At 38.5% G+C, this 27247-nt stretch overlaps 1 protein-coding gene across 1 annotated transcript in view; it reads left to right on the top strand.

The window, feature by feature from the left end:
• Positions 1–27247, top strand: part of PEPD (peptidase D) — a 221362-nt gene that overhangs the window by 119923 nt on the left and 74192 nt on the right. The window contains exons 10-11 of the mRNA XM_084645129.1: positions 10664–10732; positions 22152–22229. Coding sequence (XP_084501255.1) covers positions 10664–10732; positions 22152–22229 — 147 coding nt within the window. The remainder of the gene's footprint in view (positions 1–10663; positions 10733–22151; positions 22230–27247) is intronic.

The following is a 27247-nucleotide window of genomic DNA, read 5'->3' as shown; positions in this document are numbered from 1 at the left end:
CAAGATTCGTGTACTAGTGCATATATTAAACTTCCTTTTATTTGGTTGTCACCCCAATAGGAATGATTAGTGAGTCATAAAGAAAGAAAATGTATTGCACTACATCTATTAAAGCATGTTTTATATGTAACAGTAATTAAAATATAATTGAAATCATGAGTTCTTCTAATTATTGGCTTTACATAATGCATATTTAAAGAGTGAGCATCTATAAATGTGTCCTTTATATACATTCAGAAACGGTTTGCTGGCAGCATTTTAATTAAAGATGGATTAGTTAAAATGCTGTTTAATCATTCTGTCATCAAAGGATTTAGACCTCATTAATTAGCTGTTGATAAATAGGTTTAAACTACAAAATTTAATTTAAAATATGCCAGTTGAGATCTAGAATTATTAGAGAAGAAATGGAGCAATGAGTCTTAGAAAATCTTATGCCATCTCTTTATATAATATTAGATTAAGTGTGAAATTATTAGACCATAATAGTACTTGCAATTTTGTATCACTGTTAATGCTTGTAACACAGCGTCTTTTACAGTTGGTTAAGAAGTCAAAATGAGATCCTTATTGTTGACCACTCTTTTCATAGTACAAAGGACTACTATGCTATGTATTTAAATATTTATTTTGCGAAAGACTGAAAACTCCAAGGCTCATATGCCCAAGGAAAATGACCCATTACTGAAAGTGGTTTTCAGCAGAGATGGTGTTCCCCGTAATCCCAGATTCCTCTCAATTGGAAATTATTTAGCTGCTAGAGTGGATTAGCCAAAACCATTTTCAAAGTAGTTCCAGAAACTGTGATAGATATGTGGTGGAATTTGGTAATGATCACTCTTCTGTAATGGCAAACACTTTTAATCTCATTTATACTGACAGTTACAATGTTTTCAATAACAGTAGAAGGTAGGTTACCAATGAGGATAACTGTTGACAACTGTTGTCTTCACTGGATGACTTCCCACGAACAGGCAGTGCTTCAAAGGGGTCTGTCCTCCCCTCACTGTGCCACAATCTCACTGAGCTGAAACTGAAGTCCAGCTGAGTTTTCCAGCTTTCCCATTAGAAACCTGCCCCTCAAACTGAAACCTCCAAGGAGTTTGGAAGGTTTGTTGTTTTTGAAGTGAAACTGTTACAGTTTGCAGTAAGAATCTGACACTTCCTCTGTGATTCATTAAGCACAGAACATGAGGTGGTTGTTTAAAAACAGTTCTATAAACAAAATGCTTTCAAATAAGAGGTTTCACTTTCTTCCTGTTTTACATGTGTCATTTCCAGATCCATGTTATGTTTTTGGAAACACAGGACCCTCACAGCTTATGTTCTCTTCCAGATTCAGACTCTTACATGATAGCCGTAATAATGGATCTTTGGTCCAAGGCTTCACAGCTTCTAAATGAATGGAAAGTAACAATGTACTGAGTAGCAATGAGATATTGTGGTGCTGTTCGTTATCTATTTAAATGCAGCAGATAGATAACTGCGTAGGTAGGTCAGCTTCAGGTGTGCAGGCAAGACAGTAACTACTATAGAATCCTTGAGCACTATGGAACCCGCACAGGAAATGAAGAGGACATGTTCTCCCACCCCGGACTTTTTATTATAATAATGTTTCTGAAGAACAAGAAGTACCATAGGAGGTTATACTTTTCACGCTCATTGTTTTCATTTCCAGGCTTCAGCTACAGCTCCATGAAAATGAATATTTGTCTAATTTTGATAGGCGGGTGAAGGAAGTTTTCACAAAATTCATAGTTCTATGAAATCTGCAGTACTTGGAGGAAAGTTAGAGAACTTCTTAAAAAGTTTTGGCTGTAATTGCATTTTCCCACCCCTGGTACAGCTAAAAACAGTAGGTTAAATTTAAACTCAAGAAGAGTTGTTTGGATGACCTCTATCAATATAATATGGTGAAACAAACAAACAAAAAAGTTAACTAGAAAATTTAAGTATAATCTGTCAAAATGCAGTTAGCAAAAAATGGGATCTCTTTATCCCTGTTCTCACCCAAAATGTATTCATTCTTTGTATGTTCCCAAATACCATTGGGAAATCCAGGAAGATGAGTAGTTTAATCAAAAAAGATCAAAGAAATATCAGCCAATGTCTTCTCATCTATTAAATTGTTCTTAACATAAGACAGACAATTTATAATTTCCAATTATCCAATTAATATGCTAGTTACGCCTCAGCTAAGTAACTCCATTCTTAAACTAAGAATATCATTTACCTTCGATGATCACAAATAATACATGACATTTGTGACAGTGCTGGATTTTGTATTATTTATGGACTTTCTCCTTGTTTCTTATTTCCAGGTGGTATTAATCCCTGGTGAAACAGATGTCATGGTATGGTTAGCTCCCTTGTGATCTTAAAAGCCCACAATCCTATTGTCTTGTATTCTGTTTTGCACCTGTCAGGCATTGTCATTCATAAATTACTTTTTTCTTAATCTTTTTGGTAATTTCACTTTTTGTTCCTTTCCTGAACTCTGGGTGGGTATCCATCTGTTTTGGGGATAGAGTGCAAGAACGGTGGTACAACTTCTTGGAAAATCAACAGGAGACAATATTTGGAAATAAAGCAGATGCTGTAGAGTCATTTTTGTTTCTTACTCTTGAAATTCACATCTTCAGTGCTATTATATTCCTCCTTTGGAATGTATGTTCTGTTTATGGTTCATTTGACATGCAACCAATTATATTTCATGCCTACTTACTACGGTTCTAATTCTGGTACCTTTACTCAACTCAAGCATCCCCTTACTCCTCAAACAGCCGCACTGAAATCAAGAATCAGTCCCTGAGTTTGACCAGTCCTTTTTGCTTCAAGTTTTCCAGGATATTAAAACATAGTCTGAGGAACAATCTCTTATCTTTTTTTCTTGACTGGCACTAAAAATCTCAAAAGTGAGAGTGAAATTTAGAAATTTGAGCGTGCATGCATGCACACACACCATCCAGCTCAGATCTTAAATTTATAAGAAGCTTTTTCATTAGAGGAAGTTCAAATTACAAGTGATTGGATTTGAGAAATTAAGCTGTAGCAATGTTAATAATGTTGTGTATAGTCCTCTTGCTGATCGTGTAGTAAATTGCAAAGCTTACCACCCCATCAGGAAGAGGACTATACATAACAGCAATTTCTGATATCATGCAGGACATTGAAATAGTATTGCTTCATTCACAAAATTGTTAGGTATATTTGCCACGGAGCTATAGGATAAAGCTTCACTCTTCAGAATAGTTAGTACTAATTTCTTCATCGGCCTTGAGCTCACTGTTTGTGGACACGATGGTTTCTTTCTTTAAATTTCACTGACTATTTCTTCCAACTAGTTTATGTATAACATTTCTGTATGAAAAAACTTCTTTGCACATCGTATACAAAACTGAAAAGATACACCAGCGTATTAAAAGTCAAATGAGACTGAGTTTGTCAACTAAATCTGAGTAGCTAGTTAGCCCCAGATAGCCAATAAGAGTCCCATCTTAACCTGGACAATTAAGAAAATTGCCCTTTACTTATGAAGCTTTCTGTTGCTAATTCTTGGTTGTGTATGCTGTTTATGCTCATATCTCAGGGTAGAGAATGAGGTACTTTTCAAAAAAATGTGTGTACTCATTGATACTGATTATCTGCCAGACTTTAACTGGAGCTTTCATTTTTGTGTCTGTAATTCTACATATTTATGGTGGTGATTGCCTTAAAAATACTTCAGATACAATAGATAAATTGCACCCATTGGTAACCGTGGATGCAAAAGTATAGACTATTTAGGCTTCTGTAAGCACCTTATCTGTAGGTACTTAAATGTCTAAATGATCAAAATTGTGGCTGCCAATTGCAACACAAAAAAGGGAAACCAGTTTTGGAAAATCTGGCCCTGTGTGTTAGTTTATGCCTGCTACACCATACTGATACATCATCTTAAAATGAATTCCTAAACTACCACTGAGCAAGACGATTTGTTGAAATGACTCCAGAATCTGGAAGTAGCAAACCAGATTGTTCTGTGTTCTATTCCATCCTTCCAGGAAGCTCTTGGAGGGGGATGTTGAGTAGCTGTTTATTCACCCCCAGGTCACGCTCGTACTCTGGTGCCTCTCCTGTCCAGGAGACTCTGTAAAGTTCTTTGGGCCGTAGTGGCATCAGAAGGCTGATAACACTCTGTTTCATCTTGTTTTTTAAAGATGTGGATGATGCATTTCTTTGTTTTCTGAGTGCCTGACTAAGACAGAGAACTGTGTGTTGAGTGAAGATGTAGGGTGAAATCCTGGCCCTACTAAAATTGATGGGATTTTTGCCATTGACTTTAATGGGAACAGGGGACAGGATTTCACCCTCAGACTTGTAGCACTATTCTCCAGATTTGGTTCACCTGATGGTTTCTTCACATTTCTGGCCAGACACCAGGAAGTTGTTTTGATTTCTTTAAATCTTTGCCTTCTACCAGCCTCTAAGGGCTGTATGCTTCTGGCTATAAGGATGGGGGGAGACAGGAGGAGAGGTAGAAAGGAGAGGGGCAGAAGGCTGGCAGCTAAGACTCTTCTCCCTTCTCTGAGTGACCACCCACTCCAGGGTGTCAGATCAATAGCAGGTACTAAAGGGTGGAAGCCTGAGGGTAGAAAGGGATATTTTGGAGGGTGAAGAGCACAGGGAAGAAGAAATATGGACAGAGGCCCCGTTAATACTCACTTAAAGTAGGTGACAATTTAATTTTGGCGGGGTAGGGTGTGTGCTGGGGGCGGATTGTGTGGGGATTCTGTTTTGCTTATTTTGTACTTTTCCTTCAAAATAGAGAAAAGAATCTGCAGGGTAGGAAGGATTTGAGGCCAGAAGGAAAATGTCAGGCTTTTCAATTTCACATAGAAAACTAAAAATCAAAGCGAGGTTTAAGTTCATAATTTAAAGTTAAGCACATTTGTAAGCATTAGCATTATTGCTAAGGGAAAGTTGGGTACTTTTCCCTTTATCCCCCAAGTCCTAAAAAATGAGTACATGCTGAGGGCCATAACCCCAATTGCTCATATAAAAATGGGGAGGGGAGTGGAAAATGTTCGGCTAATTTTGAGGTTGCCTGAAAAACCCATGGGAGTTGTCCATTGTACATAGCACAGAAGGTTGCGATAACAAAGCACTTGGCATCTGAAAAGCAGTAGAAATGAATGAGAAATATGTGTGCATTGCAGTACAAGATCTGTGTATTTACTGAAGAATCTCACTTAAGCCAATGCAGCATCATTGGTTTCTTTCATTTTGGATAAAAAATTTTCTCTGTACTTACCCAAGTGTGTTAACTCAATTGCAGCATTAAATAAACTATCTTGACGACTGAATCAGACTTTGGCTTAGTGGAAGTCAAGCATAAGAAGCACTGTCATGTATCTGTCAAAATAATAGAAATTGGAGTTAAATTCTTGATAGAAAAAGTAACAAAGGGCTCTACTTTCTGCACTCTGTCCCTTATATTTTTTCTCTCTCCCATCCTATTTTACTAGATATAATTATAGATGGTACCGATTGTTAGACTAGACTCAAAAAATTTTATTTGTTTGATGTGATTTAGAAGTAGAAGTAGTAGTTTCTTAGTCCAAAAATATCTAGACTCGAAAGTGACTAGTTGAGAGGTATAGCGTATTGCTCTCTTCTACATATCCATTATCTGTTAAAAAGAACACCCTTGATAAGAATCATAAATAACATATTCTTTGTTCAGCTCATCAAGCGTTCACTTCTTTCTGGGAAATAAATACTATACGTTACTGAATGTGTGGGGATAGTTCATATATTACGAAGAGGAAGATGTCAAAAGAAGAGAAAAGTGAAAAAAGTAGTTAATGAATATTGATAATACTCCTGGACTTTGCTCCTTTATTCTATGTATGCAAGCTATTAAATGAAGCTATGTTAAAATTAAACTCATACCTTATTTGGTTTCCTTTTTCCTGGTCAAGAGATCCCATTAGAATTTCCAACGTGTAAGATACTGCATTAGAAACCCTACCCACCTAAGGATTGCCATAAAAACACAAATGCAGCAAGTATAAAATATGCTAAGACAGATTCTAGTCATTTGTTTACAGAAAAGACAATCCAAAGTAGACTTTACATTAAAATAGTTTGAAAGACCCTTAAAAAAATCAGAGTTTTTTTTATTTTCTGACAATTTTTGGAGGTTCAGCTCTACTTATATGCAATAACCACTTAGGATATTGAAAATACTGGTATGTGCTTGTAGAGACTGAGAGAGTTGTGTAGTATTTTTTATAAACATCAGATGCTCCTTAAGTTATCTGTTTGATATTAACCTATCTGAATGCCAGGAGTTAAATCAAACAAGGCTGTTAAGAAAGAAGCCAACAGGAAATGAAACAATGGCTCAGATAAGAGTCCTGAAGAAAATAATAGAAAAGCTGTTTATTGGAAAACTCTCTCTAAGGCACAGTTCACCCTGTAGCTGTGACAGTGCTTCTCTATTATTTCCAGTGGCTCAAAACCTAACATTTTTGGGAGATAAATGTTCTTGTCCCTTAAATTAGCATTGTCAATAAAGTAATCAAGAATAGGCATAGCTGTGGGAATAAGATTACCTGATGCTTCAGATTTAAGAAAGAGTGAGCTAAAACTTTAGATTTTCTTCAGCTGTAATAAAATAGGGGCTAATGTTTGCCCTTTTTTAAATCAATGACAAAGAGGTCAGTTTTTAAAATTCTCTTTAAACTCCAGACTTTCCGCCAGTTATAATAATTTTAAGAAGCTGAATTTCGAATGAAAATTACCTGATGGTATGTGCTCTTTTAAAAAATTAATTGTGGTTTCAAAGCAGTAAAAAAAAAACATACAAGTTCAAAAGAACTTTGTGGATAAACAGGGTAACATCTGATGTAAATAGACCAATGACTGATCTGTATACACCATGAAGACATAGTGCGCATGGTGACAAAAAATACATATACCCTAAAGGGGAAATACTATCAATGAAACATAAAAGGGGAGTTCAAAAAGAAGTGCCAACTGCTTGCACCTGTGATGCATGCATTAGAAATTCTTAGACAGATGATCCAGATCCAACATAAAACCATATTAAACATACATAGCAGCCGGTCAAAAAAGCGGCCAGCCTAAATGCCAGACACAGTGTTTCTAATATAACTGCATATGGATTTCCAGATTTAGGCCTTGTCTACACTAAAGGGAAAAGTCAGTCTAAGCTACGCAATTTGAGTTACGTGAATAGTGACTCCCCTTACTCTTCTCGATCAGGTGGAGTACAGGAGTCGACGAGAGAGCGATTGGTGGTCGATTTAGCGGGTCTAGTGAAGACCCGCTAAATTGACCTTCGATGCATTGATCGCCACAGCATCAATCCTCTGTTAAGTGTAGACAAGCCCTAAGTCATATGTCCAACTTGCAGTATTTCACTCCCTTAACTTTTGCATTGCACTTGGAGAATGCCATGAAGATCCATCAAATGTATTACTCAGAAAAATATATTCTGTTTCATATAACTATAAGCTGCATTGTTCAATGCAAAATTCTTACAGAAACTACAACAAACAGCGTGAAATCTTGGCTCAAACTCCCATTGACTGTAATGGAGCCGGGATTTCACCCAGAGTGATATAGGCCACTTTTAAGATGCTGGACACGGTTGTTAACTTGAAAAAGCCAGCATTTGCCAGCAGTGGTATCTGAAATACTACAGTTATATCTTGTACTTGCAATAAGAAATAACTCTGGAAATTCAGGTGCCACACCATTGGCAAATGTTGACTTTTTTGATAGCAACCACGTTAGCACATAATTTATAATGAATCACTTGACTGAGAAAGTAACGATACAATAATGTGAATAATTTTACTCTGGTCTCTAGTGGGAAAACACATTACCCAGTAAAGATATACTATCCCTGGCTCAATCGCATTAACAACGCCTTTTTAATTTTTCTTTTTCAAAATAAATCCATAACATGTGAAACAACCAATGTAACCATTTTTGGAAAAAGAAAATGGGAAGTTCAGACAAAAGGTAGATTATATGCAGCATCTCTTAACTTATTTTACTACCTTTAATTGCTGATCTGGGAATGCTGCAAAAGGTAACAATTACATTACTGCATGAAGTTTCATATAAGTTCCAGCTTTATGAATATGTGGTCATTTGTCATATTGAAAAATAAGCCCTGCTATCTTTATATCACCAAAGATAGAAGGAAGTTTACAGCTTTCATTATTTCATTTTTAAAGCACTTTAGAAGGTTACTGAAAGCTTCTGAGACTAGGAAATATTTTACTCAGTCACTTAAATACTATGTAGGGGTTTATAAAAAACACTGAAAGCTACTTAAATACAGCATTATTATACATACATACAAATATAAGATGCTTGACAAAATGCTTGGGGGCATGTTCACGATGCCTGTAATAATAGACTTCTATATGCAAATGTGTTATGGAGACAGAAATCTAGAATTTGCAAATGGAAAGAAACAGAGATCCATAAAGTGAAGTGATAGTGGAAACAGAATGTGTGTGACTGCTAAATGGAAGATTGATAGCATCCAGTTGCAAAAGTTAGTGGAGCGCTTGTTATCCCATCTCTTAATTTCAGAGTGTCCCCCAGACTCCTGTACTGCTATCCTCTTCTCTGACTTTCTCTTTGCACACTTCTAAATTTCCAGAGTAATCCAAAACTAGTAAAATCATTGTAATTAAAGATGAGGAAAAATCATATAAAATCCATCTCCCTGAAAAGTCAGGATTTAGTCCTTAGAGATATAATTCTATTTTCATTTCCTTTCATTTCATTTCCTTTGTGTTCATTTCCTTAATTTGGGAGGTTTGGTGTATATCTTTTCAATTAATTATCCCTTTGGGAAGTTTTTGAAATATATTTTGACTCTATGGTTGTTTAAGTAATACTCTTAATGTCCTTCAAAGAATGAACATTGTGTTCTGTGGACTGCTATTACAAAAGGACAAAATCATAACATCTCTGAAGTTTGAATGGCACCAGTATCACCCTGTGTTAATGAAATGATTTTGGTATTACAACAAATGAGTTTTCTGAATCCATTCAATATTAAAGGGAATTGGATTGTAATTAGAGCATATTTCACAAAGAATAAAAGGGTCCGTGATATGTGCTTAACTCTTATAGCACCTAATCCTGTAGTGATTGTGCTCTGGGCGCGTCTGCCCTCATGTGCAAAGGACTTTTACAGTGCAATATTTGTGAAGATGAAAATGCTGTTGTGCTTTCAAGGCTAAATAGCTCCCCCAGGAGGACAGTGCTGCAAAGAGAATAAACTTCCAGAATGCATTATTTTATATATATAAAGCAAGCATTTTTGTAATATTTCCTTATCTGGCTCTTATTTACCACCATCTAGTCTTGGTGTTGAGATCCAGATCTTTATTTTGTTGCTCACATTTGAATGGTAAGATAACTGAGGTATTTAAGCGTATTTAAGGTATAAGTTAAGGTAAGATAACTCAGGTATTTAACAGGTTTCAGAGTAACAGCCGTGTTAGTCTGTATTCGCAAAAAGAAAAGGAGTACTTGTGGCACCTTAGAGACTAACCAATTTATTTGAGCATGAGCTTTCGTGAGCTACAGCTCACTTAGCTGTAAGTGTAGCTCACGAAAGCTTATGCTCAAATAAATTGGTTAGTCTCTAAGGTGCCACAAGTACTCCTTTTCTTTTTGCAGTATTTAAGTGAAAATAAGTAGTTTCATGTTTTCAGTGTGTAATACAGCACACGCTTTTTTTCCTGTTAAGCTTACTGTGGATTGTGTAACTAGTAAAATGTGCCGGATTGTGGGACAATTAAGTCTTTTTATCTAGAGAACAGGTACAGCATGGGCAGCTGTCATGCAGGTTCCCACACACACTGCGAGTTTGCATCAACCTGCAATAGCAGGGACCATCTGTAGGTGTCAAAGCCAATTCAGTGGTGTGCAAACCTGAAACTCTGAAATTTCGAAAAGGCTTGGGCTAGCCTTGGATCATCTTTCCCAGTGGGACCCCTCATTCCACTCCAGAAAAGACTCCTTTATCTTTGTTTAGGTAGGCTCCTGTTGGTGGAGAGAGCCAGCCTATCTGGGAAGTTGCATTTCCTTTCTGGAAAATATTAAGGTGGAGGTTTGCAACAAATGTGGATTGTATTTGTAGTTGGTGCTTCAGACATGCAACAGGAGGTATTTTATTCAACTCTGTAATCTCAGACCCAGGCAGTTTAACAATTGTTTTCAGCCTTTGATTCTTTAACTATTTATTAGCTAGTTGGTTCTAAGGTCAGATAAACCAGTGTATTCCAAAGTTGTTTTTCTGTGCTGAGTTACTAAGGAGAGCAATTTACCATTCTTCAGAAATTAAACGTGCTTCGCTGCAGTTTCAGTATTTTTCTGTTGCAAAGTTTCATACCAGGCTTGATGACAGGTACATCATGAAAAATACACAAACTGGCTGAGTTGAGAGAATGTAGGTTAATTTGAGTGTTAAATTGAGCAGAAATTCAGGGCGATGTTTGTCAGGTAGTAGGGAGACTTGCACACACAAGTCTCACTTCAGTGCAGTCTTGCTTGCTTTCTTGCTTGCTTTGTGTTGTTTCTGAATAAATTATTAATTACTGCTTTTTTTTTTTATTTGCAGCCTGTTTCAGCATTATTGCTATACTCGTGGTGGCATGCGCCATACTTCTTACACTTGTATCTGTGGCAGGTAAGATCTTTTTGTGTACTTCTGTAATATTTATTATCAAGATCCCATTGGAAGTATGTAAAATTATTTTTACCATATATGTCTGGATACAAGCAAAGTGAGCTTTAAAGTTTTGTTACTGAGAAAACAATGGGGAGATGGCTAGCACTGTGTAAACCAGATAGGTTACAGATTCTGCTGCACTCGGGAGATTATATGATTACCGATATTGCCAGTATCATGTTTATGCTCACGTCTCTGGGGCAATAGGTTTTTTTTAACGAAACAGCATATGAAGAAAGACTTAATATCTTCTCTTTGTAGCTAAAAAAAGGTACTTTCTTTGAAACATTCTTTCTTTAAAAAAAAGAGGATTTCATATCATTTTCAAAATTCCTGGTCTCTAAATTTATTATACACTGCACATAAACAAATCTTTTAAGGAAATTTTGCTCCAGCTCTCTTTGCTTGCTGAACATCTGCTGTTGAAATTACAGTTTTGTTAATATTGCTAAAATATCATTTGTAATTCTATAAACATAAATTTTTAATATGTAGAACTAGAAGACAAAATGGTAAATATTTTACTACAGAGATGTAAAACTCATTCTGTGAAGAGGATTTAGGTGCATTTTTAATTGTGATCCATGGGCAGATTTTCAAAATTAGAGCCATATGGTACCTTCAGTCCACAATAGATCTCCCACTGATTACAGTGAAAGGGTTGCTGTATCAAATAGTATAAAATAGCCTTTATACTGTAAAGTAAACTAAACTTAGGTTCATAAAGTTGCTGTTGCATTCAATATTGCTTGTGGGCAAAAATGACAAAGGGCACTTTTAGGATCGCTGTTTTTTTCTGCCATTTGCAGAAAATGCTCAGTTGCTTTTTTGTAAATGTATTTACTCTCTTTGCGTGTAAAATTATATAATTGCATATGCAGTTTTGATACTGAATTGTGCACCTAATTTGTTTGAAAACTTGCCCTTTATTCTCATTTAACTTGAGAGTTCTTGCCGTTTTCCTGGGAGGTCAACAGTTGATTTTCAGTCACTGGTCTGATGACCTTAGTCGCGGTTTCCCACTTAATAGGATGGACCGTGTAAAAGTTATCATCTTCCTGGTGAAAAGAGCAACAAAATAAGGCAATTTTTTCAGGGACAACATACTAGGCAGATCGAACTTGCAGAAAAGATCTACCTGTTGAAGGCCTCTCTCAGTCGTAGTGTGACTACCGGGAAAAAATACTGAAAATGACCAACATCGATGGCCTTGTCTTCCAGGGGATCCATGTCGCAAATTAAGAAAAAGTCCATAAATACAAAATCAATGGCTATACATTCCTAGCCAGCAATTACCATCCAAAATATTGGTTGGCAATTTACATAAAGCAGGAGATCAACTTAATATATGGTTCTACTTCCTATAGCACTCAAAAGAAACAACTACAATTTCCATGTGCATCGACAAGCTAACCATCGTTCATGTATATAAACCAACTGGTGCACAGTGGCCTCAACCAGCTCGACTGAATGCATAGGATCCTGCTGTATTTGTGCACGACTTTAACAGTCACCACATACAATGGGGCTATGCAGCAAGCAAATGATATGTTCCTCCTTTTTGATGCAAAACAGCGCATCACTTTCCATTCTGCAAGATGGGGCAGAGAATACTGCCCTGATCTTATGATCTTATTGGTGTGCCTAAAGACGATTCAGGCACACCAATACCCACATCATGGATCATCCTTGATAACTTCCCAAACAGCCAACATAGACCAATACTGACCCATATTGGCATTCAAATCCCAGTTGTCTACTCAAAATCGGCGCAGCGCTGGAACATCAAAAGAGTAGACTGTGCCATTTTCACTAGGACACAATCTCCTGCACTCCCCCCGCACCAAAGATGTTTGACTGTTTTACTGCACTCCTAATCTCCATTACAAAGAAGAACACGCCCCTGGGACACAGGTCATCATACATTCCAGGCTGAACTTCAGAGAACCAAAAGCTCCTCCACAAATATGACAAATGTAGAGACACAGAAACTGGAAAAGCCCTCCTGGCGTCACTGGATGCAGTAAGGGGGAAATGGTGGCATGAATGTGTAGAAGGTCTAAACTTCACACACTCGAGCAGATGCACCTGGCATCTGCTGACACACCTGGGGGCTGCAAATCCCACATATGTCACTAGCCTGCAGGTGAAAGACAGTGCCACCACTGCTAAAATTTAGTGGACAACAAAACAGCCTATGAACAAACAGTATCGAAGACAAGTCCAGCATCAACTTCGGCAGGTGTTGTCCACGTCCACTCCATCGTCCCAGTGGTCTGGACACAAGTAAGAAGATCGATGCCACCATTGCAGCCACAAAATTGGGAAAAGATGGTATCTATCCTGAGTTCATATGTCCTGGGTCCACTTACATGGAAATGGATGGTGCAGCTTTTCACCAACATCCTGAAGAACAATGAAATCCCTTGTGTGTGGAGAGAAGCCAAGGTCATTGCACCCTTAGAGCCTGGAAAACCTACAGATCACCTTCTAATTATAGACCAATATCCGTCTTGTGCATCAACTACAAGGTGATGGAGCATATGATTCTGAACCAAACTGGGCCCACTGTGGACACCAGCCGATCCAAGGAGGAAGCTGGTTTTTGACAGCACAGAAGCTGCTACTTCTGGTAGCAGAACCAGGTCCTGGCTCTCACTACAAATATTGAGGCTGAATTCTAATGAAAATTCAAGACTGATACCTGTCATCGATCTGTCAGCAGCTTACAACAATCTGGAAGGATGGTCTGCTACTGAAACTGGCCAAAGTGATCCCCATGTGTGGATTTTCAGGCTGGTGAACACCATGTATATGTCAGAACATAGGTGCTGACTCCGTAGGTGTTCTGGAGCTGGAGCACCCACGGAAAAAAAAAATTGGGTGCTCAGCACCCACTGGCAGGCCCTGTCAATCAGCTTCTCTCCCACCCCACCCCCAGCACCTTCTGCCCACCACTGATCAGCTGTTCAGTGGTGGGCAGGAGGCGCTGTGGGGGAGGGAGAGGAGTGGGGACAGGAAGAGGCAGAGTGAGGGTGGGGCACACACAGGGGAGGGGGATCCTCTTTATGAATTAAATTAACATTAGACTTTTAACAGTAGAAGGTGATAATAAGCATGCTTTCTCATATATTAGGAACCCCAAACTTGTTACAAAATAGACCTTTAAGATATACAACAAATAAACAGCTTGTGAAGATGACTCTTTGGGATAATTGGATTGTACAAAAATCAAACTATTGGAGCTGTGTATTAAAGCCTGTTATTCTATTAGTGCTGAGTCCAGAAGCTTCAAGTTTTGTAGCTCTAAACACTAAAGAATACATATATAACTGAATCTGTTCTGTGAGATACAAGCCCTGTTCTAATTTCTATAGAGAAATAGTGTTTTGAAATAAACACAAGTTTGCTGTTCAGTTAAATAAAAATTATGCATACATAGTCAGTTAATATCTACTAAATTCTGACAGGATTTTCAAAACAGAAATGACTTCACTAATTCATTCATGCTTTTTTCCCCCTCGCTTTCTCAAATTACCTCTTTCTTTTCTGAAGAAATAGAGGTACCTGAAAGTTCTGAGTGCTAGTAACTAAATGAGTTTTTATTAAACAAATCACAAAAGAAAAAGAAATCAAGAGCAATCAGTGCTGCAATTCAGTACAGAAATCTATAACTTTGCATGAATTTTTAGTGTAAGCTTTCAAAATTGTTGCCGTTCATCTCAAGATGGTAAATCAACATGTCAAAGACAGTACCAAGATTTCAATGTTTTGTAGGTAACTGAATAGGAGTTTACATCTTTTATTTTAGTTTACATCAATATTTTAGTTTACATCTTTACATACAGATTAGTCACCTTTAAAAAATCAATAAACTTTATTACTAACTATTATTATGGCTGAACACACACACTTGGGTATCAGATTGCACCTTGAAGGTCTTCAGGTAATTTCAACCAAGACTATATCACTTCAAAAGTAACGTTAAGTGTAGATGTGCATAAATGCAATTAAATAAGAATACCACTATTTGGTTATTGTGGCAGGATGGACTAGGTCTGTAGGCCCCCTACTGGAGGCCTCCTGGCCCTGCATCAGCCTGCCTGAGAATAGAGCAGAGAGAAGTCCTCCAGGCAGCCTAGAGTGGCTGCAGAAGAGTGGCCAATCAGAGGGGCTGATGGAGCAACCAGTTTGGGGCCAGAAGGTCCCTATATAAGACAAGCAGCAGACCAGAGAACTTCAGTTGCAGTGTGGAGCTCCAGGAGTGGAGACTGGGTGGCTGAAAGAGCAGCAATAACACAGACAGCTCACTGTGGAGAGCTCACTGCAGACAGGACTGAAGCCCAGGGAAGGCTGCTGAAGACCAGGTGCCTGGCTGGCAGGAAGAGCAGCAGGAGGAAGGCCAGTGCGGGCAGGCTGAAGCCCAGAGGGACTGAGCACAGAACCTGGCCTGATCAGAGGTACTGAGGTGGGCCCCGCTGGTCTGGTTGAAGACTGAGCCCAGGGAGGCATGCTGAAACACCACCAACTGTGGGTACTGACATAGGCCCTGGCTGGGTGGTTGAAGAAGGCAGTGCCTCTGGGAAGAAGCCTAAGAGCTACGGCCCCATACCAGGGCTATGATCAGAACTCTGGACTGTATACCCTGGAAGGAGGGACAGTGTCTGCAGCTCGGCCGGAGGGCTGAGTCGCTGAAGATGCACCAAGAGAACTATCAGCCGGAGGGGTGCTCGTGAGAGGTGGGTGCCACCCCGATATAAGAACTAAAACTGAAAGCAGGATCACACCCAACCAACCAAAGGGGGGCTGTCTGTGAGAGGCTGGTGCTGCCCTGAAAAAAGACCATGATTACAGGTAGATCAGCCAGAGAAAAGGGGGCACCCATGCAAGGTGGTTGCCGATCCCGTTACAGTTATTGGTAAGTAAGTGTGTGTGTGTGTATATTCATTCAGATGTGTGTATATTCAGATATACCTGACACTTACAGAGCACTTTGCCTACTTCAAAGCACTGTGTAAATATTATCCTTTTCAGTACCCCGGGAGATAAATATGTAGCCATTTTTACATCGGAGAAAACTGAGAGGTTAAGTGACTTGCCCAGTGACACACAGTGAATCGGCCAGAACTGTTACTTATGAGCTCCTTCCTCCTAGGCCCAGTCCTTTCAGACCACGGTGTCACTCTGTCAAAGATTAAAGCAACCACCTCACAGCCACATATGCTTTTTAAAATTAACATTGCAAATAAAGAAAGGTATCCTTGTAGCTGTGTTGATCCCAGGATATTAGAGACAAGACGGGTGAAGCAATATATTTTTTTAGACCAACTTCTGCTGGTGAATGAGACAAGGTTTCGAGCTACAAACACAGGACCTGAAGAAGACCTCTATCTCAAAGGCTTATCTCTTTCACCCACAGAAGTTGGTCCAGTAAAAGATATTACCTTGTCTACCTTACCTTGCTTTATAACAGTTGCTCAAAATAATGTCATAAGAAATTTACAAACATACATTGAAATGATATATTGAGCATTTTAGTAAAAGCATCAGATATTGCAAGAATGAAAAGGCAGCATTAGAGAATCACAGCTCTGCAATCTTGCACCTGAACTTGGAAACTTCTGTAGGATATCCAAAATACTATATACTTTTATTGTATACATTTCTTCCAATATTACTGGAAAGTACTAAGCAATGGTATACACAGGGCAAAGTACCCAGATCCTGAGCTAGGAGTAGAGGAATCATGAGATTCCATCCTGAGATGAGTAGGGCTGGAGGTCGAACACCTTAGGAATACATTCTGAGAGACCAGAAAGATTGACCAAGGTGCAGCTACAAGAGCACTAGTCTCTTACTTCACAGGTATGATCAGCAGCTATTTGGCAGCTGTTACCTCAGACATGGGTGTTTCTCAGGTACTAGTTTCCTCCATTGGTTATCTTAGCTCCCCACATCAAATGATTCTAGTTATATAAGAATAGGTAAGTAAAACGGCTCTTTATATCTGTGGACCTTTATAAATCCTCTTGAGTCAGGTTGGTAGAGTTAATAACTCTCTCTGCTCCTTTCTTTTAATTATAATAAAAAATTATAATAAATTCCAGCCTCTCTCAGATCTAGAAGTGTAGAGAAGCTGCTTAATTCTCCCTTTTGGATTAAAATTATTCTCTCTATATCACAGAGGAAGTAGCTTGCTGTTGTAGTTTATGGTATCTTAATTTTAATTCAGGTTTTCCTGATATACTGCTAATTGTTCGTTTCAAATTGTCTGTTGCTATAGTTTTCCCCTTTTAATTTCTGCTGTTGTTATACTCTTTTTTAATTGCTGCTATTACACTCCACTTCTCTTCCTTTGCTCATTTCTCTTTTCATGGTCCTTTCTGACTGACAGTATGTTCTGAACTTTTCTGACTCCTGCAGTTTGTATTCTCTCAGTGACATGAATTTACCAAGTTATCTGGTCTTTTCCAATTCTTCAGATTAGTAACAATTTGGAAAAATTGTTAAAGGAATTAAAATAGAGGCAAAACATCCTCTGGCAAAACTTTTAAATTTGGATGCCTAAGATAGGCATCTAGATCCCTATTAAGGTGTCTAAATATTTTAAATATATGTCATGATTTTCAGAGCTTTTGAACATCATACTAAGTCAGTAGAGTGACAGGTGCTCAGCACCTCTAAGTTTTAGGATGCTTAAATATAGATTTGTCATGTACCATTTTAACACCTTTGCTCTCTGGAAGCAAAGTAATTGTTTCTAAATTAAGGATTGTGTATACCACCAGTGACTAATACTAGCAAATCATAGACCAATCTGATTTAAAATCCAGACTTTATTTTTTAAAGTTGCTTTGAAGTCAGCCTAAAAGTATAGCTGCAGCCTTATATTTGAGCTGACTTCCGGCAAAATATTAGAACTTCTCCCTATGGGCTGGTGTTACTTTCCTGGAGGTGATGTCTGTAGGTCCCAGATGGACAGGCTTCTATGACTTCACTCATACAGCAGTTTTTCCTCTCTGGTTCATGGAACACTGATCTTGATAACTTCTGAGAAGGCCATGTGTCTTGTCTCTCTTGACAGAAGCAGTAGAAGACAGTGGGTCATGGGCTGAATGAAAAGGAAATCCCGGAAGACTAGTGTGGGTAGATTAACACGCCAACTTGGTGCAAACTAATTGTCTGTGTAGACAAGCCCTCAGAAATGTCCTTCCAGTTGAAGGAAAATTATATTTGCTCCTATGCATTTAAATTAAAGAGAGGGTTTAAAGTATAGCAATTAGTGCTCATTAATAAAGGAGTGATTTTTACTATAAACCTCTACAATTAAACCATAACCTGAAATCCAGCATCATTGGATTTGGAATACCTGTTGCTGAAAACATTCTGCATAGTACACGTTTCCATAGTCTCCGTAGTTTTTCAGTACATGTATTTTTGGAGACTGTTTTACATTTTATATATTATAATAAAATTATAAATTTATATTATCATGTAAAATAAATTAGGAGAATCAATTTGCATAGGTGCACGATCCTCAAAGCAGATCCCATCACATGGTTATATGAAAATATCTACAGATACATTATGTCAGAATCAAGCCCTGAGGCGCCATGTTAAATATATATTTTTAAAACTGCTCATACAATATTTATATCTTGTTTTGTCCTCGCTTTTTGTAAAAATATTTTTAAATTATATTATTGAAATAACACAGCTAAAATAATGACAAACTGTGTTGTAGGGCTTGTTTTCATGCATGTCTGCATGATAACATTACAACCCATGCATACACGAGAAATTAACCAGCTGTAGGGCTCTTTATAGTAGAAGATATACATTTAATGTTTTTCTCACTTTTATTTATTCCCATAATTATCCACACTCACCAAGAATGAATAGAATCATAAAATCTTAGGGATTAATCCTACTAACCTTCGTCTCTCAATCTCCCATTTCAATGGGAGTTTTGCCAATGTAACAAGTGCAGGACCAGGCCTCTAAAAATTAGAACTCCCAACACTTGTCTTGGGAAAGGATTCCATAGTCTGTTTGAGATCATCAGGAACTTTTGCTGTTATTTGACCCAGTATGTTCTTTAAATTTTTTTAATTTTTGGTTACACCATCTTAGATCAACCTACACAATTCTTCTTGGCATTTACAACCTTCATATAAATGTGTACAGCTATTTTCTTCTTCGACCGTCTCCTCATCATTTGGCCAAGTAATTGAAAGTGGGGCTGGTAGCACTGTCTACTGTTAAGGCTGTCCAACTCTTTCCATTATAAGACTGTGTTTTCAGTTGCTTATAACTTTGCCAAACTTGGCAGGTTGATGTCTGTCTCTGGCCAAACTGTTTTTGAAAAAATCCAGACAGGATGGTTCAGTAGTGTCTGAGAATAAGGCTTAGGAAAAATATGTGTCTCCATGCTTTGCAGCAGGGACTTGAAATATGGCAGAGAAGTGTGGTCTTTGTGTCAAGGATGTGCCTTTTACTGTTCCCATGAAAATCTGCCCAGACTTGGTCAAGTTGTAAACCTTTGAGGAAAAATCACTGTTTGCACATGCCCAGTAGAGACTAGCTAGAAATTTGTGGCTGAAAACTCCGAAGATTCCATCCACACTGAGCTTGCTGCAGCTTGGAACTGAGTGGGACCTTCTCTGCCATTGCAGCTCCAAGCTGTGCTGGAGTCAGAATGGAAGGCAAGGAGATTCTCTCCTGCGTTCTCAATTACCCCCCTGCTGATACCCAGGCAGTATGAAGAAGGAAGTTGCCTGATTCAAATTTAGAGGGGACAAGAGGTGGACCATGGAATGGGGAGAGTAGATTGAGACAGGAGCCAGAGTGGGGGAGACACTCACAACTAGGACAGGAGGTGGGGGCTAGAAGGGCCTGGAACTGACTGAGCCAGGAGACTGGGATTGATTGGAAAAGGAGACTGGTATTGAGATCAGGATCCAAGGGAGGAGACTGGAACTGGTAGTCGTATGGTAGGGAAAGGCAGAGGAATTAATTTGTTACAGTTGGAAGGTATGAAGTGAATGAGGTAGGAGATTGCAGGAAGATAAAGGACAGTCTCCTGGTTAAGGCAGTTGAATGCTGCCCTGAAGAATTTGATTCTCTGCTTCTGACACAGAGTTCGTATGTAATGCTAGTCAAGTCACTGAAACCAAACTTTTTGCACATTGTCCCTTTTTGCATGTGTTCCTCATTTTCTGAATGCCTGATTTGAAACCCTGGGGTCTGATTTGCAGAAGTGCTGAGTACTCACAGCTACAATTGAATTCAATGGAGCTGTCCTTGAACATATAAAATACTGTATAATGCTAAGAACTCTGAAAAATCAGGTACTAGATGTGTCAAATTGGGCACCTAACAGTAGTGGATACTTCTAACCTTAAATTTCTCTATGCCTCAGTTCTGCATTTGTGGAATGGAGATAATATCACCCTTTCATTTCACAGAGCTGTTGTGAAAATAAATTAATAGTTGTAAAGAACTCAAATGCTATAGTGACATTCACCATAGAAAAGCCCATGAAGCAATTATTAATTCTGTATTCAGAGCAGGCTTTGATTAATATGCAGTAAATAAGGCTTATGGCCACACATTGAACAATGAGATGAAACAAAATATTGAATAGCTGCTTATGAAGTGAGCACCAACACTTCTTTGTACTGAATGAGGCAGGGGTCCTGTGGAGAAAAAATAGCGGACGATCATGTAAGTAAAGACTGTACCATGTATGTGCAGAAGGGGGCCAAATTAAAGTTGCACGGCAATTTTAATTCTGGCATTTCTTAACTTTTGAGTGCTTGACATTGTAACCTTGTAATGTTTTTAATGTTTGACAGTTCCTTTCCTCATAAATCAATCCCACAACACTCAGATTTTGGTACTTATAATACGAAAATCCTTAGCAATGAAAAGAAGTTTTTAAACAGGGCCTAGACCTTTAAACTGCATGCATGCAGAATTTGTACATGCAGTTGCTATGAATGTACACACAGTTATGTTAATTTCATGGACAAGTGATCAGTTAGACAACTGGCCATTTCTGTGCACAACTACTAAATATGCATTGACTGTAAAAGCTCTCTGCAAATAATGCATAAGTATTTTCATTTCTCTAACTGCATGTGTACAGCTCTAAAAAATCTGGCCTCAAAAATATTTTAGAGGGATACTTTTATCCATGATGTGACTCCATTGAATTCACTGGAGTTAAGCCTAGGATGAATTACATCCAAGACACTAAGCCACCCTTTGACCGGAATTGAGAGAATCCTAATTGAACCAGCAAGGTTTTGATAAAAGGTTAGTCGCATATTGACAGCTGAAGTTGAGAGGTGACACAGATGCTACCAGTATATCTGTTCTGACACATGTATTTTTGGCTATAAAACAATTCTTTTAGCCTCCGTGAAGTAAAAAATGAGAGAGCACCTATCTGAGAATAGCAAAATGAAAATCAGTAGAGTTAGAGATCTCTCCTATCTTTTAACTTGATATTTGACAGACCTAGAGGAATAAGAGTAGACTAGACAAAAGAAGGCACCGTGGCCAAAAATAGGTCACTGGATGGATCATGGAGTTTTCAGAAATGTGGAACAAGTGCCTGTACTTCTCTGGAGACTTCTTGCTTCCCCTGTGATTCAGCAGTTTACTTAGTCTGGTTAATAAGAATAAAAAATGTATTTTTTACAATGAAAAGCTGTCTTTCTCTTTTTACTCCACAAAAAAGTAAATATGTCAGTTGTTATGCTTTGTATCGTGGCTGACGTCTTACACTGTGGCAATATTCCCCTAACAATCTGGGATGTAGGGCTCATACCTAACCATGCTAGAGGTAAGTTGGAACAGCTCACTTGCACAGAATTTTTCCCTGCCCCAGTAACTCTTAGGGAGTTATTAAACATCCCAGATCTTAAGTGAAGATTCAGTTTTATACCACTGTAACATTTAACCTTGAACAGGGGAACTTCTTATTTTAAAAATTAAGGACATTCTCGAAGGAAGTAGATGGATATTAGATGAAAATTACTTTTCTGTTGTTACATATATACTACTGTAGCATACATGGGGCTGCACCACACAATATGTTCCCTCCCACAAAAGACTTACATTCTAAAACCTAGATTTTCAGCTATGCCAATATCTTCTGTGCTCAGTCAAAGGGGATACAAAGCAGGCGGTTATGACACTGTTTCTGGAGCCAGTTCTATGTCAGCCTCAGCAGGTTGCATGATATTGGGCCTTAAAATATCCTGGTGGTATTTTTAAGAAAACTATTTTACACTTTATGGTTTTCTTTCTCCTTGTGTTTTTAATTGTTTCGTATGTTAATTCTGTGTATTTTATTTTTCCATGTCAGTGGCAACAACTCCTCTGTTTTGCACTATGGACATGCTGGAGCCCCAAATGACAAGACAATTGAAGATGGAGACTTGTGGTAAGTTAAAGGATTGTTTAGTGTTTCTTAGGCAGCTTTAAAAAGAAACAGTCTCAGCTTTGTATTTGAGTTCCTTTAGTCTTAATTTGAGCGGTAAAAAGATGGCCACCTAAGGATTAGGGTCCACATTTTTAAAAGTGGTGTACAACTTTGGGTGACATGGCTTTTTGGGAGCCAAACTTGACCCGTTTGTTTTTTTCTCTTCGGAGGTTCTGGGCACCTGTGTCTCCAATGGGGGGTGGGGTGAGAAGGAAGGACCCAGATTTCAAATACTTAGTTTCATGGGTAATTCGGTCCAGGGTTTTGATTGAGTGCATTATAGAGATAAAGGCCAACTGCAAAATCTAGATCCAGGTTTGTATTTGTAACTTCAAAGGAGGTGCTTGAATCTGGGTCCTTTAGTTCAGGTCCACATCTATTATTGTTTGTGGTTGCTAGTTAAACAAGTTTCAGAGTAACAGCCATGTTAGTCTGTATTCACAAAAAGAAAAGGAGTACTTGTGGCACCTTAGAGACTAACCAATTTATTTGAGCATAAGCTTTCGTGAGCTACAGCTCACTTCATCGGATGCATACTGTGGAAAGTGTAGAAGATCTTTCTATACACACAAAGCGTGAAAAAAATACTCCTGCTGGTAATAGCTTATCTAAAGTGATCACTCTCCTTACAATGTGTATGATAATCAAGTTGGGCCATTTCCAGCACAAATCCAGGTTTTCTCACCCTCTGCGCCCCCCCACCCCCACACACACACATAAACTCACTCTCCTGCTGGTAATAGCCCATCCAAAGTGACCACTCTCTTTACAGTGTGTATGATAATCAAGTTGGGCCATTTCCAGCACAAATCCAGGTTTTCTCACAACCCCCCCCCCCCCCACACGCACAAACCCACTCTCCTGCTGGTAATAGCTTATCTAAAGTGACCACTCTCCTTACAATGTGCATGATAATCAAGGTGGGCCACTTCCAGCACAAATCCAGGGTTTAACAAGAGCGTCTGGGGGGGAATGTAAGCTTATGCTCAAATAAATTGGTTAGTCTCTAAGGTGCCACAAGTACTCCTTTTCTTTTTGTGAATACAGACTAACACGGCTGCTACTAGTTGAATCATAGACACACAAATATGCCTCTGGCTAATGACACAGGTGCTTCTGCAGATGCAGCAGATTGAACTAGGTAGGTAATGTCTTTATTAAACGTTTTAAAATTTTGTATAGTAGTATGTTGTCTGTTATTCTTGTTTGGTGTGAATAGTTTACTGAAAGCCATCCAATGTTCTACTCTATTATTCTGGTTTGTCACCATTTATTACTGCTTTATTGTTGTGGTTTGTCACCATTTTGTATTAGAGTATATAGTATACTATAAGAAGTTTATCATATCATAGTGGCTAATAGGATTAAGTAAGATATATGAACATGATACAATAGTGGCTAATGAGTTATATCAAGATTTTCCAAATGTCAGCGTTCAGCTTTCAGGGAATCCATAAAGTGGTTACTGAGGGAACAAGAAGCGTTTCCATAATGTATTATGATGTCATGGATTTATAATTTAACCAAAAGTGTTTTTAAAGAGTGGGGGAAATGTTATTAGGTGACTTCTTAGGCCAATGTTATGAATACAGTCCACTTATTTATGACCTAAAGCCTTGACCGTCATCTGTGGCTGTGTGCTGGACTGCAAAAAGACCTTCCTAGGGCCTGATGTAAAAGTCCATTGAAATCTGTGGAAAGACTTCCATACACTTCAGTGGACTTTGGATCAGCTTCCTAGTGAACAAAAGTCCAAGGGGAGATTTTCAAAAGTGTCTAAGGGATTTATGAGCTTCAGTGCTACTGACTTTCAGTGAAACTTAGGATCCTAAGTGCCTGTCACTTTTTAAAGTGAGATTTAGGCACTTTTGTGAATGTTACCCCATATCACAGTTGGCATCCTTTCTAGCAGTCTCAACAAAGAGAACAAGGATTAGCATGGATCTTCAATTATCCTCTCACCAGAGTGATTCTGCTAAGTCTTTGTCTTGACTAGGTAAAGTTGGTTGAGTTTAGGCTGGGTTTAGCTACTATATGCTAGCTAAGCCTGGCTTCAAATCAGCCTTTTTCTTAATGTAGATGTAGGGTAGCATCTTTAGCTCAATTTTAACTAGTCGTGTTGTCACGTAGACAGAAGGCTGGGCTGCAACTTGACTACCAAAATCTAGCTACAAGTAGGAAAAAGGTCAAATTTATATCAGGTTTTCCTAGTAAATGTTAACCATTTTTCATAGTCCAAACAAAGCCCAAAGGAGGATTGAGACTTACTGCTGGTCCAGTGACTGTGGTCTTGCTCTATTGCTGCTCATGTTGTACCTGCTACGTGACTAGAGGATTTCAATCCCTAGTGCTGGCATGCTGTACTTTTGTTATCTCGGTTCTGTTTAATCTATTTGTAATGCGGAAAAGAACTAACAGAACACTAGCATAGAAATCTGATCTCTTTCATAATCACGGTATGAAATTTAACAAAATTGTGTAGAAGTATTTTTAAACTCTCTCTAAAGCAGTTTTGTAGGCAGCACTTTTTAAAATCTTGAGCTACCTTGCTGTAGCACAGTGCAGCTTATTTAGCAACAGGAAACTTCACTGTTCTTCTCTGGATATTCTATCAAATTTTTAAGTTTTCATCTTGAAATACTCATTTGTTTAGGTGTTAATGAGCAACCGATTTAGCAACAGCTCTAATTTTGTTTTGGGCTGGCACACTGAAAATGCTAGAAATCCAATTATGAAAATCCTATATGTATTGTTACACGTAAATATTTGTATTTTAACATACCTATAAGTTCTGATATTTGACTCCCCATACATTTTGTAATGGCTGCTGGGAGCCCTCTGTTGGAAAAGATTGGGAATCCTACAGTACAACACATAAGGTTAAGAAAAAAAATTAGATCTCTCTGCCTGGTTAGATGAAGGCAGAGGTAGTGAAAGGTTATTTCTGCTCCTGCCAGCATATTGATACATAACGTGTTAAATTAATCATACAGGATCTGAAGGAAGACTTTGGTAGGAATACAATGATTTCTATGAAATATTCTTCAATTGAATTTTATACTTTTTTCCCCAGTTTTTTTCAGTTGATTCAAGTGGAATTCTGCATATGTTATAAATATTACATATTAAACAGTACATTGCAATAAACATGCAAGTCCGTAAACCATCTGGATACTGAAAAACCTGAATTTTGAAGAAATCATTAAGTGCCTGCTCCGTTTCTTAAATCTGTTACATCATCAGTATTACCTCTAAGGAAATCACATGCAAAGTTATTTGTGGTGTAACTTTTTTCCTCAGAAAATTCCTGTTACTCTTCTTTGTACTCTTCCTTTCCAAAATGTTGCCAATTTAGAATCTCCTGATTTACAATACCAAGTTATGAAAATTCGTCTACCTTTAATGTGTTTGTGGGTTCTGTAAGAAATCAATGCAGAATTGATGCAGACCTCCAATAATGCATCAGAATCCATCAGTATGCAGGGTCTGTGCTAGAAGATCTCCATGCAAGACAAGGGCCATGTAGTAGAGGCACCTAGTGAGCACTCTCCTATGGCCGAGTATTGCACTTCTGTGGTCTGCCTCAGTTTTCCCCCTCAATGAGGTTTCTTAAAGAGCCTGGTCAAGGAGAAGCCAAACACTCTGCTTTACAGCAGTATATCTCCCTTTAATAAAGCCTTCTGAAAGGAACACTTGTATGTTGGTTCAAAGGCTTTTGCCTCAGAGCCTAGATAAAACTTGAAAGTCCCCTAAAGTCTCTAGATTCCAGCACCACCTCCTGCTGCTGTAAGGCCTCAAGCTTCTCCGTTGCCTGGAGGGCTCTGCAGGCTTTCCCCTACTTGTTCCCCTACTATGCCTCTGTGCCTGGAGCGCTTTTGCCTAGTTCATGTTCCCTGAGAGCTCCCCTCCTCTGGATTTTCTTTTCTCCTCGGGGAGCCCTTGTCTAACTGAGGCCCTTATCTTTTTATCATGATCAGGTACCTTAGCTGCATTCCAGTTACTCAGTGAGTTAACTAATCCCAAGTGAACCTGAGTTGCCTCATTACCTCTTTTGAAGCCAGTCAGAGGTAGGCTGGGCCCCTGACTCCTTCAGAGGGCCAGCTACCCTCTGATGGACTGTAAAAAGGATTCCTCAATCTCTAATAGTGAGGCCTATGTTTTTAGGTGTATCAAACCTCTCAGGCACTGTAGCAGCCTAGCACAAAGCATATGAGGTGTCATACACAAAAATCAATGCACCGTATTAGGAGAATCTATGTACTTTATAGACCAATGCTCAATTCATTTATAACCCAGTACATTTAATTAACTATAAATATCACTATTAACATAAACCAGTGCTCCATATACAAGTTAATATGTTTTAAATTAACATCCACATAGTGAACAAGTAAATCAATATGGTCCACAAAAAAGCTGTTTTCATAAAGCAAATATATATTATTCATGCAGTCAAAAATGTCATGCAAATGAATCAGCATGCTCACTACACGTGTTGATCACAAGCCTACATGCAGTAGTTTGATTTGAAATTGCATTTAAACAAAACCTTTATACCTGAAAATATTATCAAATCAATGTATTACAAATGCAGCCCGCTCCAATAACATAAGTCAAGTAAAGCCAAAACGCTGATTTTCTTCAGTCATCCTAAACCCACAACAGCATGGATAGAAAATGAGTTTAAGGCTGAAATTTGCTACATTATGCCAAAGTATTGCAGCATTTATTTTGTCATACGATAACGACTGTTCCTGGAGCCATGCTGTAACTATGTTTCAAGTTAAAGAGGGGAGACGTTTGGGCTAGAAAGACTGAGAACGCACCACTCTGTACAAGGGTGACACAGTTCCAGTTCTCTGGTGTCTTCTGACCCAGTCCTACCAATGCTGCCATGTGGGACACGGAGCCACAGGACAGTTATGGGATGAGAGGGAGGCTGGCAATAGAAAGAAGACTAGGGTGTAGTGGATGGGGGT

Source organism: Lepidochelys olivacea (genome assembly GCF_965140295.1).
Source record: "Lepidochelys olivacea isolate rLepOli2 genome assembly, chromosome: 12".
NCBI lineage: Eukaryota > Metazoa > Chordata > Testudines > Cheloniidae > Lepidochelys > Lepidochelys olivacea.
Note: the sequence above shows the minus strand (reverse complement) of the source record. Positions and strands in the feature narration are given on the sequence as shown.